The sequence below is a fragment of the Grus americana genome, chromosome 1 (assembly GCF_028858705.1).
Source record: "Grus americana isolate bGruAme1 chromosome 1, bGruAme1.mat, whole genome shotgun sequence".
NCBI lineage: Eukaryota > Metazoa > Chordata > Aves > Gruiformes > Gruidae > Grus > Grus americana.
In genome coordinates this window covers 17,109,862-17,132,823 of record NC_072852.1, presented here as the reverse complement: position 1 = coordinate 17,132,823, position 22,962 = coordinate 17,109,862, and the positions used below count along the sequence as shown (strand labels likewise).

At 38.6% G+C, this 22,962-nt stretch overlaps 1 protein-coding gene across 4 annotated transcripts in view; it reads right to left on the bottom strand.

The window, feature by feature from the left end:
- Positions 1-22,962, bottom strand: part of CPNE8 (copine 8) — a 113,577-nt gene that overhangs the window by 53,041 nt on the left and 37,574 nt on the right. For all 4 annotated transcript variants that reach the window (XR_008574779.1, XM_054811190.1, XM_054811200.1 and 1 more), the window contains 4 exons: positions 18,798-18,874; positions 7,225-7,288; positions 2,550-2,653; positions 626-730 (listed from right to left, as the gene is read on the bottom strand). Coding sequence is in view for 3 of the 4 variants with exons in the window: in XM_054811190.1 (XP_054667165.1) it covers positions 626-730; positions 2,550-2,653; positions 7,225-7,288; positions 18,798-18,874 (350 nt within the window). In the remaining variant the exon portion in view is untranslated. The remainder of the gene's footprint in view (positions 1-625; positions 731-2,549; positions 2,654-7,224; positions 7,289-18,797; positions 18,875-22,962) is intronic.

Genomic DNA, 22,962 nt, shown 5'->3' with positions numbered 1-22,962 from the left:
TTGATACTGTCGTAAGTTAACATGTCCAAAAATATCCATTGTTCCTCAACTTAACTAATTTGCTTGCTATTATTGGTAAAATATTGGTTAAAAACATGGTATTATTACCATGTTTTTCAAAGATGGATCCTTTTGCATGGGATCACTGAAAACTTCCAATCCCAAGATGATGATGATTACCTGCTGTGTTTCTCATCTACTTACCTACATATTTTAAGGGCTTTTATTTATCAGCATCCTCTGACATCACAATGTCACCCAAGGAAGAGAGATCATCATTGTTTTTCATTGAAACATTATTAAAAAGTACTTGTGCACACTAGTAACAGTGGCCATTCTTCAAATTAGTCTTTTTTTCTAACTGTTTCTTAATCACACCATAGCAAAGCATTTTTTTCCAGAAATCACCACTAACATTTCCTACAGCTTTAGCATATTGGCTTTATTTTTCTAAACTCTTTAATGTGATGAATGGTTTTGAACACATATTATCCTTTCAAAATATTGATTAAATAACCCAAATAACATCAGGAACTGAATTGCATAGAAAAACTTAAATATAAAAGAATACATGAGTTAGGGGGAAAAAATTGTATATGCTAAGAAAGCTTAACCTGTAGCTTACCGGTCGTAGTCTCCATTACACAGTGCTCTGACAGAAATCTTGAATGCCTGCCACACTGGGTTTAATGTATTTTTTACAACTTCTGTTTTGTGGCAAATTGTAAAACTGTAATAAAAAAAGATATATCTTGTATTTATTTACTTGTTCTTTTATGTCATCAAACATGGAATCAAAAGAGCTGTAATCTGTATTCACTCATACAATGTCCATATAAAATTTAAGATAAGAAAAAAAGAAATGCAGTGAAATCAGAGAGAAGGGAGAATTGAAGAGGACAGACCTGCTAAAGAGAGATTACAGACTAGGGCGCTAAATAACTCTATACCTAAAATGTTTTACCCCGCCCTTCAACAAGAATTACAACCACTCAGTGAGTTATTTCAGGCGAGAGCAGTCTCCATCCCTATTGTTTAAATAGGCCTTGCACAGCCAGGAATCAGTCACAGTTCCAGAAAGAAAGCAGTCTGGTAAGGATCTGACACTTGCTTAAGGTTAAGGAACTGAGTCATGGCTTTCTGATGCTTGTTCCCCATTTTATGTCTATGATTTCTTAACCAGGGCTGCCTCAGGTAAAACATATAAGCCTCTGTGAGATCCCATGATCACCTCCTCTCAGGTGAAATACAATGAATTGTTTTAATGCATTCTGCTTTCTCTAAATGATGCAAAATTAAAATACTTCTTTTGAATTTTCATCTTGGGGATTGAATCATTCAAAAGAAAATAAGAGGCAAGGTCACTGGTGAAATCGCTACTGAAATTATACATACAGATGTAACTGAAGTTGTCCTTTGAGGGAGTATCTTCCTTACGTTCCAAAGGGATATCTTTTTATCCTGGCTACGATTCAGAAGGCATGCCTGAAGCTAAGAGACAGAAAAGGGAGCATCCTTTTGCCCACAGGTGCAGAAGTACTGCCCCAAACTCCTGTTCGATTCAGGAGACCAGTAAAGAATCAGTGGCTCACCACTCACCTCTTGGAAGAAAACGGAGAAGCATGGCACTCAAGGCCAAGAAAAAATGCATATACCAGCACTCCTAGTAACGCCCTGAGAAATTCCACTAATGACCTTAATGCCACTCACAAAGGAGCCATAACTCCTCCAGGCTTGCAATTTCAGATACTCAGTGTTTATTCAGGAAGCTGTTCCTGTAATATGCCACCGAGAGCAAAAGAGCAGGGAACAGACGCACATATACCCATAGATAGGTTTATGTTAACAACTGTTCCAGCAAAGCTACTGAAACAAGTAGTATCATACATGTCTAGCCTGTGTTTTGATACGATGCTGTATGGGAGGACTATTAGCTTCCAAGAAAACTTAACCTGCCAGTAGACCCCCCACGTAAGCAGTATGTTGACCAGAAGTTAGTATGTCAAGTCTTAGCAGTAGACCAGGAGATTAACCTACTTTAACAAGTTAAAGAATGAATGTAGCAAACAGCCATTTGATTAAAAAAAAAAAAAAAAAAATCTATTTAAGGTATTTTCGAATTCTATTTCCTAGAACTTGGTCAAAAACATAAAAGATATTTCCAAATTCACAGTATAAAATGTTTTTACAGAAAAACAATTTCTAAGTATTAGCATATTCTGCAGCTAAAATTTTCTTTGAGAATTCTATTTAATTAAAGGCACACTACATCTTAACAAAAGTAACGCTATTAAACTATTTTTATTACAATTAATTTTCATAGTGCTCTATATTTGTCACACATTCAACTCTTAAAACCTTGTATTTGATCTTTTTGATACAATAGTTTTATTCCTATACTGCATAACATGATATACTTAAATCCAACAAACATTATAAAAGAACCACAGCTTAATCTGACAAATACAAAAAAATTAAAACTATATTACCATCTGCAAATACATAAGTTGCCTAGTGTTTAGCAGCAGAAATACTTAACAGGCATGTACCTGCCATCTTCATTGCTTCGATGAAATACAAGGAAAGGATCAGATTTCCCAAAAAAGTCCTTCTTGTCAAGTTTGTTCGCACAAAATTGCATTAAAACTGAATCCTGAAATGGGTAATACAGAAAAATTACATACAACATGCAGTTTACTACACTAAAATAAAATAAATTAAAAAAAATAAATCATTGACTAATAACCATACAAATAGAAAACAAAATAAATGAAGGTATCTGCCTTCTAGATGCCCTCTACATATTCACATTCCTGCAATGTCCTTACAGTGCAGTTTGAACTGCTGGAACCACAAATTCCTTTGTAGGGGGGTGCAGAGGAAGGGTTAATTTCTATGCTAAATGCCTCAGGTTTTTTCCAGTGTTTTCTGACATCCAAAGTTGCATTCTGAGGGAAGTAGATGTGCAGGCAAGGAACGCATATTAGAATCAACTTTAAAACTCCAATGAGACACGACTAAGCCTCATTCCTTCAGTGACTTAAACTTGCAGTTGTCTGCTCCTGCTGTCTGTAAAACAAATGGCTTAGCAGCTAGCCCTTAAGAGTCTAGAAGCTTCCGGGAAATCAGCCTGGAAGATACCAAATACACCCATTCTGATGACAAATAAGGAGAAAAGTTTCTTTGCTGTGGTCAGGCAAACTGATAGTCACACATGGTCACCTCTTTGGGCAGAGTCAAGAACGCAAGAAGGATTATAAAAGCAAAGATAAACCTGCAGGCTCACCAGCTAACTGGGGCAGGGCTGCTGGAAGACTCTTCCATAAACAAGTCAGGTGTAACAGCAGCAAGAGGAAGAGTAGGGAAAATTTGGGCTCACCACTGAGTGCGGCAGGGGACCAGGTGACAAAGGACATGGAAAAGTCCATGTTTCTCATAGCCTTCTATGCCTTGGTCTTTACTGGTGAGATTTGCCTTCAAGAATCTTGGGCACCTGAGACCCAAACCTGAGAAGGTCTGGAACAAGGATGACTTGCTTTTAGTAGAGGAGGACCAGGTAAGGAAACATTTAAACAGACTAGACATACAAAACTCCATGGGACCTGATAGGATGCACTTGTGAGCACTGATGGAGTTGGCCAATGTCACTGTGAGGCCATGTTCGATTATCTTTGGAAAGTCATGTTGTTCAGGAGAAGTTCCTGAGGAATAGGAGAAAGGAAATGTCACTCCTGCCTTTGAGAAAGGGCAAGGAAGAGGATCCAGGCCAGTCTTTCCTCAATCCCTGAGAAGGTGATAGAGCAAATAATCCTAGAAAACATTTCCAAACACATGAAAGACAAGAAGGTGGCTGAGAGTCATCAGCATGGATTTACAAAGGGGAAATTCATGCCTGATCAACCTGAAGCTTTCTCTCGTGAAATGAGCAGCCACTCATTGGAGGAGTAGTCACTCAGTGGATGAGGGCAGACTAGTGATGTTGTTTCTCTTGACCTTAGCATGGCCTTAGACACTGTCTCCCATAATATCCTTGTTCACAAACTGATGAATTACAGACTAGATAACTGGACAGTGAGGTGGACTGAAAACTGGCTGATCTGTTGGACTTCAAAGGGTCATGATCAGTGACACAAAGTCCGGCTGGAGACCAGTCACTAGTGGTGTACCCCAGGTGTCAAAAATGGGGTCATTCATTAATGACCTGGATGACAGGACAGAGTAGACGCTCAGCAAGTCTGCAAATGATACAAAGCTAGAAGTAGCAGCTTAACCACCAAATGGTTGTGCTGACATTCAGAGGCACCTGTACAGGCTGGAAAACAAATCAACATGAATCTCATGGAGTTCAAGAGAGGGAAATGCCAACAACTGCACCTGGAGGAGAATAACCCCATGCACCGGCACAGGCTGCAGGCAGAAAAAAAGGAGCTGGAAAGCAGCTTGCAGAAAAGGACTGGGGGGTCTTGGTGGACACCAAGTTGACCAATGTGCCCTTGACAGCAAAGAAGGCCGACAGGCTGCATTAGGAAGAGTGCTGACAAAGTGGAAGAAAGTGACCCAGCACTGGTGAGGCCACCCCTGGTGTACCGCGTTCAGTTCTGGGCTCCCCAGTACAAGAGAGACATGGGCATAATGGAGCCATTCCAGCAAAAGAGTCACTAAAATGATTAAGGGATTGGACTGTCTCTCATATGAGGAGAAGCTGAGAGAGCTGGAATTACATAGCCTGGAGAAGAGAAGGCTCAGGGGGATCTTATCGATTTGTATACATGCAAACGGGATGGAAGGGAGTAAACAGACTCTGCTTAGTGGTATCCAGTGGAAGAACAAGTGGTCATAGGTACAAATTGAAATACAGGAAATTCCATTTAAATACAAGAAAAAGCCTTTTTACTCTGAGTGTGGTGAAACACTGAAACAGAGACCGTGGAATCTCCTTTGACATACTGCAAACCTGATTGCACAGAGCCCTGAGGGTTGGACTAGATGATCTCCCAAGGTGTCTTCCAACCGCAGCAATTCAATGATTCTACAAATCTTTGCCATTCTGAATACGAGCTATAAAAGTTTGGCAAAAAATCCCAGAACAGATAAGAACTAATCCAAACACTGAATAACCTTAGGTAGGAAAATATCACAGAAAAAGTATGTGACAGCAGGCGAGACAGTGCAAGAGATTGTGTGAGAGAGCGTGCATATGAAAAAGCATGGCAGAGAACGCAAAAGCATGCAAGAGGAAGAGGTTGAGTCCCAAATTCTTTACAAGCTCCCTTCAGCGATTTTGAGCTAGTCATCATATACGTAAAATTTGAATGAGGTGAATCTGGAAGCACATGAAGGCCTTGCAAGACACCTAGTATTTGTCTTCATTAAAAGGGCAAGAAAAAAACCCACCACAACCTGTTCTGATTATGGATTTAAAAACATATTTGTGATTTTTAAATAGTTTGTTACAACTGGGATATAAATGCTGGTCTTGGAGGATAAACTCAGAGTATCAGGAAAAAATGCCTTTAGTTTCTTTTAAGGTTACCAATAACTGCTTGGGGTGATGGCAAACATCTCTTAAGAATGATAGGAGCTTAACTTCTTAAGAAACATAGAAGCACAATTTCTGCAGGAAAGCAATTAAATGATGTACCCGTTTTGTCATCTGTTAGAAGTGCGAACATTTTGATTGTGTACTATGTACAAAAGTTTGAGCTGATATAAAACACAGGAAAGACAGGCATTTTCCATGACCATACTTATTCATTCATACTAGTAGCATGGGAATTTCCTACTGCTAAATGGCAGTTAAATGAGACCACGTTGGTGCACCCTATTAACATAACTGTGCAGGACCGGCAGGTTGCCTGGAAAAGGTAAATAATGAGCTCGTCTGCTATTCAAATATACCACTATACCACTTATGCAGAGAAGTAATACGAACTTGACTAAGCTGGAAATTAGGCACAAAATTAAGGATTTCTGTTTACTTCAATTATCTAATGAACTTAAGAAAATAAGGCCTAAACAGATTAGCTATCAGATATATTAATAAAAAGACAAACATGACTATTGCATAAATAAAAAAAAATTAACCCCTTAGGACGTGGTAAAGAAGTCAGAAGTTATACAAAAGGTGAAGCATTACCCCCTCAACATCACTAAATTACAAAAACTAAGCCCCAGAAATAAATCTCTTCAAGCCTCAAGGTATTTCTGTAGGTTTATCTATCTAATCTTGTACTCTCCAGATCCCCTGCACAGTCTCATCAAATGTCTGCTACTATTGCCTTTCTGCATTTAAGATTTGCATTTGTAATTGCGAACTCTATAGCCCCATCCAATATATACCATGCTTTGACAAACTGCCTCCCTCCTCAGATTCCAAGCAGTCTTTATCACCCCATATCTACAACCCTTCCTTATTCTTCCCTCCAGTCTCTTTCCCTATGATTTACGGATTGCTGCTAGCTCGCTCAGTGCTGGCCTGGCTGCCAGGTGCTTTCTGAGCAGTAAGCCTCCTCCTCTGCCCAATCCACTTCTCCATGAACCCTAGGAGGGGCAGGAGCAGTGACACTCTTGGGGAAGGTCATGATCACAACATATCTCTCCCCTTAACTAGACAAATTCCCCACTGCCTGCCCTCCTCCTTCCGATATTCTTCTGTTTTCTATTAAATAAGTAGGCACATGCCATTAATAGCCCATGGAAGTCTTCACTTTCTCTAAAGGAAAATGTTTAAACTCTTCTTTTCTGGCAATTCTTTGAAATACCTTACTATATTTTTCCAGTAAATATTAATTTCACATTTTTTAAATAATATGACTCGCTATTAGCACAAAATCTTTTAATTATAAGGTTAAAAATCCAAAATTTTACTTTGATGTTCATGTAATGTCAATATTCCATAATGGAAATACAATTCCATGGCTGAAACAAATGGATCTTTGTTAAAAATTGGATACTAAGAGATTAAAATGTGATTAATTACTTCGGGAAACAAAGACTAGAATTAAAACTCACCTAAAAATAATAATAAAAAAATGGTTTGTATTGTTTTCTGCTTCTTTCTGCTTCTTCTATCTAAAAGAGTAACAGATAGGAAAAAAGTATCCTAACTTCTTACATATATCACAAAATGCAAATTTAGATATTACACCTTTGACAATCTGGTGCAGTGTAAATCACAAAATCATTTTCATTTTATTTTTCAAAAGGCAATAAACACACACTTACTCGGCAACAGCCTAGTTCTTCTGCTGTTACTATAACTGTTCCACATTTCTTCCCAGGAATTCCTCTGCAAGAAAATACATCACCTCAGTTCCTTAATACCATTTATGAAAGTTACAGCTGACACAGATAAGCACAACATAAGCTTTCAAGTCATAAAACTGACAGCATGCTATTGTTTCTTTTTTCTGTCACTTGTCCTGTGTAGAAAAAGTTGGTTTATCCTAAGTGAATCGGTAAATGAGTTGCATATTTATTCTAAGTCACAAGAAACAAATCAGTGTCAATTTTAAAGGAAATAGCACAGAAAGTTTAAATGGGATGAAATGACAATATCGGAATTCTATTTTCCACCCTCCCATTGATGTTTTATTTAGAGAGGACTCTACAACTTACGGATTTGTGAAAAGCATCCTTTTGCAATTTTTCCTTAAACACAAAACCTAAAATATATTTAAAACTATACACTAGCCTTATTTTACAACATCTGTTATGAAATGATTATGAAGGCACATAATAATCTCACCATCAGATACAGTAGTTGCAAAATAAATTATAATTCACCCAGTAAATCAAAGCAATGCTGCTGCAACACCAGAAAGCACAAAATAGACCCTTAGTATAAAGAAGAATATAGTAACGGAAAAACCACACATAACCTGATAGTATTCAGTGCCAGCAGCCTTTTATGGGGGGACAGGGATGACACGTGTGTAGGAAGTACAAGTATTGAGATGCAACTTCTTGCATTAATGCTATAGTATAAGTGAGAAGTATCCTAATGTCTATTAGCATGCCCATTAGCACACGCCTTGGCAATTACTTCTAGATTTTTTTTTCCAAACTAATGTTATTGCTTATGCTCATTTTATTTCTAGTTCTTTATTTCTTTATGTCTTTCTTGAAAATAATTAATTATTTTAATAAAATTACTTTCCAAGAAGACATTAAGGTGAAATTATATTTTCAAATTGATTGCATTTTTTAGGTTTTTCTAAGAGAACTAGAGGGCACTCCAGTTCTTCTGTTATGACAAAACATTAATGTAATCATTTACTGTTGTTCTTATTTCACTTATTAGTTTCCTTAATCCTTTCGACATTTTTGCAATGCTCTACAAACTTCAAATAAGTTTAGCAAGCCTGCGGTACAATAAAGAACTGGTGTGAAGTTCTTGGAAACAGATAAAAGTTTAGAAATTATGAAGAGAGGAGCAAATACTGATGCAAATTTACACAAGCTCACTGAAACCCTTGTTTAGAAGTTGCTGTTTAAGTATAGAAGGAATACATCACTGAGTGCTGCTCCTATACTACGGCAGTCATTCACCACTAACCAGAGCAATACAGGACTGCTTGCCTGGACCTCCTCAGTGCTACATGGTAAGCCTGAATTTCACAAGGAAAACAGTGGGTGGGGAAACTATTAAAGTTCTTGTTGTGAAATTTTAAATGATTTAAATATGTAGAATACTTACGGCACTCTTCCATTTAATGTGGTATGACTTATAAAGTACAATACTTTAAGACCAAACAGGAGAATTTTCTTCAAATAACAGAAAAAAATAGAATCTGGTCATTCCAAATGTTACACAGTACAATTCAGTTTTATCAGCATCTTCAAATCATATGGTTTTAAATCTGTCACCCTTCAACAGCTCAAGACTGAAAATTACCCATTTTAGCCTCTCTAGCAATGGGATATTGAAATTGAAATCTCAGATTTTCAAAAGACAAAAAAGCTGTATTTTTTCTTTTGAACAGTACTTCTTGAAACTTCAAAAACTTCTAAAATTTGGTAGTAACAGCAGCAGTAGAAATTACTTCGTTATCAGAGTGATATTGACCTTACACAGTAAAATGTTTCAAGGAACAAAGGACCATGAGCTTGGCTTTGACAGAGAAGGAAGAAACAGAAGTGCAGCTAAAAACCCAGAAGTTCCCAGCACCATGATTCTGTAGGTTATGCCAACTCAAATAGAAAGCACCAGTATCAGAATTACCATTACCTGAACCAAAATTCTTCCTACTGAAGTATTTGAGCCCAGTTAACTGTGCAATTAGGGACATATTTGAGACATAGTCTGGGAAATGACAGTACTTTGAAGAAAACACATCAAATCTTTCCTTTCATATGAGAAGTCAAATAGATTTATCCCATTTCCAAAAGATTGCTGTGTCAGATGCTAGATTGCGAAAAATACAATTCTGATTACCTCCTTAAAAGTTGGAGGCCTGAAGTAAACTGTTGATAAGCAAGTCCCATTTCATAGAATCATAGAACGGTTTGGGTATGAAGGGACCTCAAAGCTCATCCAGTTCCACCCCCCTGCATGATTTCTGACAAACTGGTCACCGAACAGTTGCCATTTGATAGAAAACTTTGTGCCACTCTGCCTGCAGTTATAACACATGGCAGTAAACACCTGCCTGTCTCAAACCGAGATTTGCACATGAAGACATTTATATGAAGACATGCTTCATTTCATCTTATGAAGGCCAAGGGTTGCCCAGCCCCAAGAGATACATGTGTCTGGAATTATCACTCTGAAGGATGGGGGAGACTGGAGAAGCAATACCCTGAAGATATTTGGGTGGGTATGTCAGGAAAAAAAGGAATTCTTGATTGTTGAGTAGATGTGAAAAGTACGCACAGTTGTCCTGGTTTTTGGCTGAGACAGAGTTAATTTTCACAAGAAGCTTGCAAGGGACACAGCCAGGACAGCTGACCCAAACTAGTCAAAGGGGTATTCCATAACATATGATGGGATGCTCAGCATATGAAGGGGACTGGCCAGGGAGGAGGGGTCACTGCTCAGGGATGGGATGGGCATCCAGTTTCAGGGTGGTGAGAAAATTGCATTGTATATCACTCACTTTGTATATTCTGTTATTAGTATTATTGTTGTTATTTTCCTCTCCCTTTGCTGTCCCAGTAAACTGTCCTTATCCCAACCCATGAGTTTTACCTTTTCCTTCCCATTCTCCCCGCCATCCCACCACAGGGTGCTTAGCTGCCGGCTGGGGCTAAATCACAACAACAGTACAGTCATATCTGAAAATACTTGGGGTAAGGTTTGGCTTGATGTATCACTAAGGTTCTCAAAGACACATGCCTTATAAAAGAAGGATAATATTGCCATGATGGCTGGCAAAGAGGTGAAATCCTTAATTGAGAGTAGCACAGAATTTCTCTATGGAACAAAAAGTTCTCATTATTCAGGAACTAAAAACTCTACCAAATGACCTCTATGGTTTGTGATGCTATTAAGTATGAACTTTGTATGCTTGTCTTGAGACTACAAGCACGAAAAAAGTACTGGACTATTTGCAGACACTAAACAGTTTGTTCTCTTACAAATTCCCTTACAAACCATTCATTACGGAAAAAAATCCCTAAATGTAAAGTCAGCTCCCTGAAAAAAATGTCAGTGGTCACAGTTCAGCCAGATGGAAGAACTTTAATGAGCAATAATGCCTTGTGAGAAAAGAGAAAATAATTTCAAGCTAGTCTTATCACTGTATGAAAATACATTACTTAGAGATTCAGCATTACAGACCAGTCTTTACAGAACACCTGTAGGTGTTCTACCGTGATTACCTCTTTTCGGACAGTATTTGAGGGAGCAAATATTTTGACTGTTAGAGGAACTGAACGGCAAACCATCATCAAATATGGACACATTTGATCCACTGAGTGGATCCACTGTCCACTGAGTGGACAGTGAGGTGAGCAGAGAACTGACTGAATGGCAGAGCCTAGAGGGTTGTGATAAGCAGTGCAGAGTCTAGTTGGAGGCCTGTATCTAGTGGTGTGCCCCAAGGGTCAGTTCTTGGTCCAGTCCTATTCAACATATTCATCAATGACCTGGATGAGGGGACAGAGTGTACCCTCAGCAAATTCGCTGATACTAAGCTGGGAGGAGTGGCCCACACAGACATGGACACACAGGAAGGCTGCGCTGCCATTCAGCAAGACCTGGACAGACTAGAGAACTGGGCAAAGAAGAACCGTATGAAATTCAGTAAGGGCAAGTGTAGGGTCCTGCACCTAGGGAAAAACAACCTCAAGCACCAGTACAGGTTACGGGTTGAACTGCTGGGAAGCAGCTCTGCAGAGAAGGACCTGGGAGTCCTGGTGGACAACAAGCTCTCCATGAGCCAGCAGTATGGCCAAATGATATTCTGGGGTCCGTTAAGAAGACTGTGGCCAGCAGGTCAAGGGAGGTTATCCTCCCCCTCTACTCTGCCCTAGTGAGGCCACATCTGGAATACTATGTCCAGTTCTGGGCTCCCCAGTTCAAGAAAGACAGGGACCTACTGGATAGAGTCCAGTGGAGGGCTACGAGGATGATGAGAGGACTGGAGCATCTCTCTGATGAGGAAAGGCTGAGAGAGCTGGGGCTGTTTAGCCTGGAGAAGAGAAGACTGAGAGGGCATCTCATCAATGCTTATAAATATCTAAAGGGTGGGTGTCTAGAGGATGGGGCCAGACTTTTTTCAGTGGTGCCCAGTGACAGGACAAGGGGCAATGGGCACAAACTGGAACGTAGGAAGTTCCATCTGAATACAAGGAAAAACTCCTTTACTCTGAGGGTGACCAAGCACTGGAACAGGCTGCCCAGAGAGGTTGTGGAGTCTCCTCTGGAGATATTCAAAGCCCGCCTGGACACGGTCCTGTGCAACCTGCTCTAAGTGATCCTGCTTTAGCAGGGGGATTGGACTAGATGATCTCCTGAGGTCCCTTCCACCGCCTACCAATCCGTGAATCTGTGAATCTGTGTATATGAAAGGTCTTCAATAATACTGGCATGTTTCTAGCCAAGATACAGTCTTGGGGAGTAATTATTGTCTGCTTAGAACAAATGATTCCATGATTGAGACACTACATCTGCAGCACCTAGAGAAGTTTGAAAGGACACTCTGAAGACCACTTGGGCTTTAGCAAGGACTGGAAGGAGGACCTTTCCAGAGTTGGTGAAAAAGTCAGAGAAAGATGACAATTTATCTGGGAATTCAAACCTGAGAGGTTAAACAGAGCCTCCAATTTTGCAAACTGGAACTGCAATGAGGCAGAGGATAGAACATTTTTCAGATCATTCAAAAATTTACAGTCTCATCCCTGAATTTACAGAATCTAGCCCTCTGGCAGTCACAACCACAGAGAAGAGGGTAGGACAAATACATAGGAAGTCCCAGTTCCTGGGTTCAGATGTTTTTCTATCAATTATGTTCACAGCAAGATGACAGGAGAAAGAACTTCCCAAAATAGGCCAGCTGGCTCCAGTACAGCCTCATTAGCAGGCAATGGCACTCAGATGTGAATAACTAGCATAGAATGCTCATTAAGCTTTGCAATGGCTCTGCCTCCTCATTAAAGGGAATCCCTACAGGAATGCACTTAGTAGATCCTGAAAGAAGCATTGTTCAGAGTTATAAATGTGGCTAGCATCTTCTCTCTAAGAAGACAGAACATGCAAATATCTAACTCTGAATAATGTCTGGGAAGGTGATGCTCTCTTGAGAGAAAAATAAAGCAGTGTCATTTATGGAAGTAGATATATCTGAACCTCATCCTTTCATGCTAATACAATTGGGGCATGAAAAGGCCAGTCTGAGTAAATCTTGCACATGAAGCTTGTCTTGAGAAGGCATTTAATGTATCTAGTAACCCAATAGGTAAAGGGAGTAAACGTTAAAATGCCAGATTCTCCATTTCACCTGCTTTGTATGAGTAGATTTATTTTCCAAGAGAAATTATTCATTCAGAGCAAATCTGTACCTAGTCAGTCTGTAAAATAAAGTACCACGCTAAAGTATGTTCTTGAACAAAAATGCTCATAGTCACAGGGATAACAGGCTAGCACACTACCATACTGGGAACAGGAGTCTTCTGTGACAGACTGCATCAAATTCAAAGCCCTTAATGATGTCAGAAACAGAGAGGGAGGTTCAGGACACATCCTCATAGTGGCCAAGACCAAATACTACTAGGTTCATGCCTCAGAAGCATAACTCACTGGTGCTTATAAGACCAGTGAAACTGCAGGTCATGCTTGTCATGAAGCTGAAGAAGAAAAATGTGCGTGTATATCTTCACTTTTGCACTCACCATGAAGGTTAGTAGCAAGGTATGTTTCAGTCTCCCTGACAGACCACTGCAATGGTGACCCTCTAGGCTTGAGGTGTTTTACCTTCATTTTGATAAAGGAAAAGAGTATCCTTCCACATTAGACTTTCTAAGGGAACTTTCCCTGGTGATATACAATCTGACTTGGAGTTGGCCAGCTGATGGCAGCCATGGAGTCATGAATCTCACGAGGCTTTTGTAGATGCCCAAAGTAGATAGATCTGAAGTTGAAGCTTCAAGTCTCTCTAATCTTCATTTTGAAACAATGTCGGAGCTTACTTGAATGCCAATCAGAGAACGGAATTCAAGCTTCTCAAGTTGCTTAAGTACAAAAAGTGCAACTTCAGTAGGGTAGCTGATTGGGAATAAAACAGCACAGGGCATTCTCTTCTTTGTACATCCATTGGCAGAGAACAGAAAAAGCAAAATGTTAATGAACTTCAGAAATACTGAGAGAAAAAGCTCTCTGATCTCAAGTGACAGATCATAAAGAACATTCATGTTACGTGAATGTGGACTTTACTTTGTAAAGAGAACGGTAAATTCAAAGCAATAAATATCTTTAGGAACAGAAGACATGCAATATTGTCAGTTGAATTATTGTTATTTGAATATTAAGAGACATTAAACACATGTCTATAAGCAAACAATCCTGAAATGCAATGCAACAGTCTGATGACTAAAATAAGACAGCAAATGTCTCCCAGACACCAAGGTATCCAAACTTCAGAGAGTCCAGAGTGAATAGTCAACCAAGCACAGTTGTTTAGCCACAGCAATGCCAAAAGCTCCAATGACAAAATAAAACCTAAAAACTGGGAAGAGCTGATAAAAAGTCATGAACGCTTTCTCATTAACATTAACAAATATCTACCCACACCACATATAGGAAGGTATATTTCCAAATCTTTCAGAGGGACAACTGATTTGGGTCCATTTAGTAACTGCCATACAACAGAGTATCAGAAGCCAGACCTGAACAATGCTTGTTTACCCAAGAGAAAATGTATTACACAGGCCCACACAACTGTGAAATATTTGTAAGACCTTTTTTCCATAGAATCTTCACTGATATATTTTCCTTTCTCAAAGCTAATTTCAAACTTTAAACTTCATCTGTTACTCACTTCAGACTTCACTTAACCTATACCAAGTTATAACAAGCTGCTGAATGGGTGATTTTTAAATTCCATGTTTAAAATCAATTTCAAGAATTTTCTCAGGAAAAAAAAAAGTGTGGTGTGATGAATAATTTACCACTTTGAAGACAGAAAGAGCTATAAAGACCTTCAAGAAGTCAGCAAGATTTGTCTTACTAAATATAGGTGTCTTCAAAGTCAGCACCTATCTCCAACCAAGTCACCACAGGCTTCCAGCAGAGTCAACTGATAACTAGTCAAAACGGTCAATGGAGTTGCAACGGTGCAATTCACTGTAGCGGTTAGCATAAGTTAGGCCTAGATAGTGAAATTTTCGCTAGTCAGCAAACTTCTGGTTTAGTAGAAGTAAACAAAATAGGGCCAATCCCTTGTCCCAGTCAACAGGATAGTGTTTGTGTGCTCAAACAGACAGTCAAACTATGCAACCAACCTGCTCATCATCAAGAACTAAACCCATAGAATCACCGAATGTTTTGGGTTGGAAGGGACCTTAAAGACCATCTAGTTCCAACCCCCCTGCCATGGGCAGGGACACCCTCCACTAGACCAGGCTGCCCAAAGCCCCATCCAACCTGGCCTTGAACACTTCCAGGGAGGGGGCATCCACAGCTTCTCTGGGCAACCTGGTACTGCCTCATACCTCTGTGCTCTTTTGTGGGTGGGGAGATGGGACTTCAATGGGCTGATGGCTCTCCTGGAATGGGTCTGGAAGTAGCCAGGGCAAGGTATTGCCATTGTGCCTCTCTTCTCCTTGTTTGCAGAAAAGCTTTTTAATCCCATAACCTAACACGCCTCTTCCATTATACCACTTATTATACTTGTCCTCAAGGCTATTTCCTGGACAGGCTTTTAAAAGTTTAATATCCAGAATGGGATTAAGAATTACAAAACACTGTTATCTAATAACCACAGTATTTGCTGAAGTTAACCATTTTGTGTGATTGTATTAGAAATCCTATAATCTGATCAGCTGATTCTTCATTGTTTGTTTGTGTGTCATTGGCTTTTTTTGCAGGAGCTAGATTACAATTAGCAGTTTCCTACTGTTCCGCAGTAGTCATAATCTATTAAACAGTAATTTAACAGTCATAATACTGATGCAGTCAATTTTAGGTTTTTTGAGGGTTGTTTTGGGTTTCTTGGGGTTTTTTCTGGGGTGGTGGTGTTACTTTTTTTAGTGTTAAGTTTTATACAATATTTATTTTATTGCAGACAACTTGTGATTAGCTACTGAAATTGAAGGACATCTTAAAAGTTAAAGTTCATCTGCAAACCTTGATGATAACAAAGTAACACAGTTTTAAAAGTACCTTTTTCTGGGTAGTTTTTCGAGTTATTTAAGGAAGTGATACAGTTAAGTACTATTACTTCTAACATATGTTACTGTGTGCATAGGTGTGGTTTTAAGTTTAAATAGCCTGTTTGTAAGAGTTTTCCTGAATTATGCTGTGGATACCAAAACCACCCCCACCTGCAGAGTTGAAGAATTTATTCACCCTTAAAATGAAGTAGTTCCCAGTGTGCACAGTCCCATCAATACAGAGAAGGAAACTAATAAGCAACATGTAGTGATATTAATAGAACTCTTTATGTATAGGACAATTAAGGCCTTGATATAAAAATAAATAGTGTAAAAAGTACTGAGGTAGTCCTTGGGGCAGGAGGGTGAGGAGGGCAGGAAAGGTTGCAGGAGGGGAGATGGGGGCAGGGAGGATTACTAGGAACTTGTCCTAAAGATTGAGTCTGTAAATACAGTGATCAGGTGACTGTACTATATTTGGAACCCCTCAAAATTCAGCAAAAATGCATTTATTACCAACTTCGATTCTGAATATTAAAGAGAATATGAATCACATTGTTAAAGGATGTTGCAGCAGTAATGATCACAGCACTCATGGAATTCAGCAAGCTAACTAACAGCTTACATTTGTTACAAATCATTTTGAATCATCTGCAGTTGGCTGTAAATTAGGGAAACTAAATCAAAGGCTTATTTTGATAAAACACTAAGTGCAAATGTTTTGCAAAGACTTTTCAAGTTTTTTCATATTACTCAATTTTTCAGTACGAATTGTGTGATAAATGAGTCCTGCTGAATAGCTGAAATTTGCCTTTGTACAAAAACCAAATTATTGGAAATAAGACATTTACAGACAGAATTTGGTTGAGGCTAATGGACTGGAAGGGCATAATTACAGGAATGCCTCCCTACGAAGCAGTTCTAGCCAACCCCTGCCATTTATGATTCAAAAGGATTTGTGTTTCAGGTATGTGTAAGTCTCAGAAATTCAAGTAGATTCAATCCCATTAAAATATTTTCTAAACTTAAGATATAATTCAAGAAAGTTTACAATAGTTTTCATAATGGAAATATTTCTTTCACTTTATTTTAAAGTTTTTATGATATCATAAGGACTCTTAGATTAAAGGAAAACTATGTAAATTCTCAATTTATCAATTTGAACTATCTGTTTGAACTGTTATTTCATCCAGAAAGAGTTCTAGTGACAACCTGAAATTATTTTTGGCATGGAAACAGAAAACTTCAGATGCTTTTCCAAGCTTACGCTTGCACTGGAATAATAAAAATTTAAGAATTTATTTGTATTCAAGTGTTGAGAAGAGTTTTTGTCATGACAGCTCAACACTTCAAAGTCCTTGAAAGAGAAAATTATAACTATCATATGTGGGTCTCCTTGAAGCTGGCCACTGTTTTCCCCAAGAAGAAAAGTTTAGGGCCACCTCCACAGAACATCACCACGCTATTTGATACAAACGAGATAAATGCTTTTTTTTAAATTATTTTATCAATGATATTAAGTTCTTTACATAAACAAGAAAAAAGTCTCTAATAAAATCTAGGGAAAAAGGCTACCATTGGTATATTTTGGACACTGATAACAAAATACTGACTTCTGAGATTTTTCACAGACCTCAAAGCTACTACTTAAACTAATGTTTAAGTTTGAAGTTTACAAGTACAGGATACAAGATACATTCATGAAAAGATAAGTAATGTATAAACCATATAAGCCACTAAAGATAGATATAAAAGGGTCATCTGAGTAACAGAAATTATTAATTACATCAAATATATACATAGAAGAAAATGTACAGCTAGAAACATATTTCTTAAGAATGTTACATCAGACCAATAGTGCACCATTAATATAACTCCATTAGAGAGTTTTCCTCTATTTGCAATTATACTAAAATAATATCTAAGTATATTCTGAATTTTGAAAATTGTTGTAGTTCACCCAGATCCTGTTTCTTGTTATTTGAATACAAAGTCCTGTGTGGTGTTTTCACCAAAGTTTCGCCCAGAATAATAGAAGGATTGCTAAGCCTGAAAACTTCTGCCCTTATAGGGAAATCAGTGATGAAGAAAAGTAAATGAAGTAACCCTAGTGTATTACTAGTAATGAACCCAGTAAAACGGGACAAGAAGAATGTTCCATCAGCCAGAGTAAACAAATTAATGATCATTCACTGCAGTGCAACTATTATTAAAAGAAAAACCCCAAACCCCAACAAAAATTCCAAATCAAAAAGATATCTGCATCACATGAAATGTCCAGCTATACCTTTAAATGTTTGTTTTTAATGTCATATGTGAATTTGTAGCATAAATTTAGATAAAAATTGTAAAATATTGCCAATTACTCAAATATTATTTAGGAATAGAAAATGAAGATTGTTCAAATAATTTTTATTTTAAATATCTGTACATTGCTAAGAACAATGGTTTGCAAATATCAAAATCCTCTCAGTGGGAGAAAAATCCATTGATCATAAGAAAGTTTTTGATAAATTTAGTAGGATAAATAGAAAATATTTGATATTCCAGATTGCCTCATTGTTTGGTAATTGTATTATTTGGAACAATATAAATACAAGTAGGAATGTTTGGATTTGAAACAGTGAGGGTTTTCTTCCTTGACGCTTGAACAACAGGCAATAAAGATTTATGATGTGTTAATTTGTGAACTAAAAAGAAAAACATTTTTAAGATTAGTATACTCAAACTATTGCTAATGCAAGATGTAATGAAGTTGACAAAAATTTTGGATGAGTCAATTCCTTTGCTAATTGTCCAAATTGAAACTTATATTATCATAGTCTATAAAGAAAGACTTCTATTGTACCTAACAATTTATTCTCTCTTAGAAGCCATGTCTGTCAATTCCATATATCAAGATACCTCACAGCAAAAAAAAAAACCCCAGAACTTTCACCTCATGAATCGGTATGTATTCATCCAACATTTAAGAATGACATACTTACACAATTGATTTTTCCAGTCTGCTTCCTTGTGATCCAACTATTTCTCCCAGTGTACAAAACATCTGTCCCAAAAAATCCTGAAAAGCAGTAACATAAAAACTCAGAATTCATATTTCGCATTGAAACAAATTTGGTTTCTCATTTATCTGGCCTGTTCACTACTGTAGAACACAGTCTGATGAACATTGCATCTTAATAATAATTATACAATAATGAATCACAAAATAGACTCACTATTACATATTTCACATAACACTGGGTTACATTTACAGAAGTAATTCTAACACACTGCACTTACTATTTTTATATTGCCTTTTTCATCAACAAAAATGAAACTAACATGGAAAAAATTAAAAGCATTAAAAACATGATTGTTTCTTTAACTACAGCATTTTAATAAATTTCTGTTTTATGAAGAGATTCTATATGGATTCTACGTATTTATTGGAAGTTAATATGTTGGCAGAAATTCAAGCCTGTGCATGATCTGTATGAGCATCCTGGCTTGACAATTGTACACAAACATTGCTTTAATGACAGAGTTCATTTTCGTGATTTATAATTAAATGTATCACTAAAAATCACCTAATTTTCATATTATATCTCTCTGTAACATAAGTAGTATAAAAATATGAATGGAGTTTCAAACTGTTGTATGTATATTAAAAAAAAAAGATTATGCTGCAGTCCAACTCCTTATCTTGCAAGCGAAAAGAGCTTGTTAGTTGTTCTTCCCAGCATCACTTGCAGTGGTGGTAACACTGTAATATTAGTAGCTTGTGAGATTTGTTCACAAACAGTAATGAGAATCAAGATACTATAATTCCTATACAGCAAACTATAACTTTATGATACGGTGTATAGTAGCGAGTATCTTTACAAGTAGTTCTGAGTCTTCTCTCAGCCCATGCCACTCGTTCCCATCTCTGAGCTGTGTTACTTATGGGTCCATATAGCAAATTGGATCTGAGAACTATTTCCCCCTGAAGAGGAAAATAACCCTGCAAAAAATAAATTTTTGAACTAGGTCCTTTAACTGATCTGATACCGTGACACTGTTTCCATAAAGATTAAGTCTTATAAAATGGCTAAAATTCATCTGAAAATACTCAGCTCCTCATTCATTTCTAAAAACATCAGGCATGACATATTCTAAAATAACACTATTTTCTACACTGAAACCATGTATTCCATAGTTTTCTTCTTTTTTTTTTTTTGTTTGGTGGCATTTCTATGATTAAATCCTACCAGTTCCACAGTCTGTTATGAATGACAATTGTTCATTACTCTGCTGTTTTTCTCTTAAATCAGGAAGTTACCATGAACATAAAAGTCTGTGGTGGGTTGACCCTGGCTGGAGGCCAGGTGCCCACCAGAGCCGCTCTCTCACTCCCCTCATTCACTAAACAGGGGAGAAAAGGCATAACGAAACACTTGTAGGTCGAGATAAGGACAGGGAGAGATCACTCACTAATTGTTGTCATGAGCAAAACAGACCGAACTCAGGGAATTCATCTGATTTATTACTAGGCAAAACAGAGTAGAGGAATGAGAAATAAAATCAACTCTTAAAACACTTCCCCCCACCCCTCACATCTTCCCGGGCTCAACTTCACTCCCGGCTTCAACCTTCCCCCCCTCAGCGGCACAGGGGGACAGGGAATGGGGGTTATGGTCAGTTCATCACATGGTGTTTCTGCCGCTTCTTCATCCTCAGGGGGAGGACTCCTCTCATCGTTCCCCTGCTCCAGCATGGAGTCCCTCTCACGGGGTGCAGACCTTCAGGAGCAGACTGCTCCAGCGTGGGATCCCCCACGGGGTCACAAGTCCTGCCAGCAAACCTGCCCTGGCGTGGGCTCCCCTCTTCACGGGTCCACCGGTCCGGCCAGGAACTTGCTCCAGCATGGGCTTCCCACGGGCCTCAGCCTCCTTCAGATGCCTCCACCTGCTCCAGCATGGGGTCCTCCACGGGCTGCAGGTGGAATCTCTACACCCCCTCATCCTTCCTCCATGGGCTGCAGGGGGACAGCCTGCTTCACCATGGCCTTCACCACGGGCTGCAGGGGGATCTCTGCTCCGGCGCCTGGAGCACCTCCTCCCCCTCCTTCTGCACTGACCTTGGTGTCTGCAGAGTTTCTTACATCTTCTCACTCCTCTCTCCGGCTGCAAAAGCTCTCTCTCTCTAACTGTTTTTCTTCTTAAATATGTTATCACAGAGGCGCTGATTGGCTTGGCCTTGGCCAGCGGCGGGCCCGTCTTAGAGCCGGCTGGCATTGGCTCTATCAGACACAGGGGAAGCTTCTAGCAGCTTCTCACAGAAGCCACCCCTGTAGGCTCCCCCCGCTACCAAAACCTTGCCACGCAAACCCAACACAAAGTCTAATTTCAGGTAGCCAGTTTTATAAACATTATTACAGACAGCTACAATGGCAGCACTGTCTAGTCTGGTTACTTCATACTTCCTTTATAAAACTTACTTAATTTGCTTCTCATTTTGCCAAAACTGAGTCACTGAAATTCTTCAGGTTGACTCTATTTTCATCCCCCAAACTGTTCAACTATTAAATGAAACTGCCCAGTGTTTCCAAAGGACTGGGTCAACAGGTATTTTTACGAACAAGGAAGACCTTATTCCAAATGAGGTGAGTATAGCACAGGAGCAGTCTAGCTATGCAAATATTACTGCCCTGACATTTTTCAGAAACACCAAGCTCGCAGTGCATTGCTATGAGCAAAGCTCTGCTCGCTACCCACTCACTACCGAAATTCTTAAGAGCTACGGTAAAGAGATGCAGGAAGCTGGCAGCAAAAGGAACAATCCAGACCAACCTTGAGCACTTAGTAAATGTTGGAAATGAATTGCTGCAGTTAAGACAGACATTTCTAGCTACCATCTTTCAGAGGGTTCTCAGAGCCATCGTCTTCTTCATGTACATAATATTATATGGCATAGTTTGGACGTCTTAAGCACAGATACCAAATCTACACCAGCTTGTACAGATTTCCAGTCATAGGAAACAGATATTTCTGATCCTAATGTTAATGTCTAAAGAATAAAGCTTCCCTCCACAATTGAAGATTCCAGGAAATTGGCACTGTTTAAAAACCAGGACCTAATGCGTCTGAGTGTGCTTAGCCTGTACTAATTAGAATGTAACGGGCACATATGCAATTCAAGATCTGCTTGAATATTCTTCAGAAGAACAGTGGTTCGTTTTCTCGTTTTGTCCTTTTTTCCATAAGCTCAGCAAGATACTCAAACCTTCAATTCCTGTTCCAGTAATCAAACAATGGCTCTGTATTTGCATATATCTTTGTTTGCACTGCCATAGCAATAGACTTATCTTGTGTCTTATCTTTTTTCTTAAAACTTAATTATGAAGTTTTTGTATAAAAAAGCATGTTTTGGGGAAAAAAAGAAAACAATTCAGATAAACTACTTACTACAGAAGTGCAAACAATGTTGGGCAGAAGCCCAGGATAAGGCTTTATCCTTGCTGAAGACAGTAGAGGGAAGATTTCTATTTTCTGCATTCTCCTAGCCAGCATTGCAGTTATTCAGACCACCTTTCCACGATGACAGCGATGGAAAACAGTTTGCCAGGGCCTTTTAACCTTTACAGGGAGGATCTAACTGGAAATCAATAGCTAAAAGTCTTACCTTTTCACTGTGAAGAAGCGCACACACACAACATTCTTTCCATTATTCTCTTTTCCTTCGCTCCAGATTCTTAAATGTTCTCTTACCCAAGCCTTCCTGTATTTATTTTAAAAAAATCACTCAGAAGCCTCTGAATTCTACTCTCGCATCTCTAAATTTTAAAGTTACTACTTAATCCCTTCCACTTCAAGATGACATGGGCATAAAAGTTTTCTACTAATATTAATTGGGACACAATCAAAACATGTTTACAATTTTTAGGACCCAGAGAATTATCAACAAAATGCAGCGTATCGCGTAACTGAAAATATATACATGTGTGCTTAAATATGCCCTTTACAGGGGGACCGTCCCATTAAAAATATACTCACCAGCATTATATATGTTATTAACCACAGCACAATCACTGTATTTGTCTCTATGTCTCTGGTATTACTTACAGTCAAAAGAAAATAAACATATTTAGGAAAGCATAAGCATTTCAGCACAAGAAAGTATAATAGC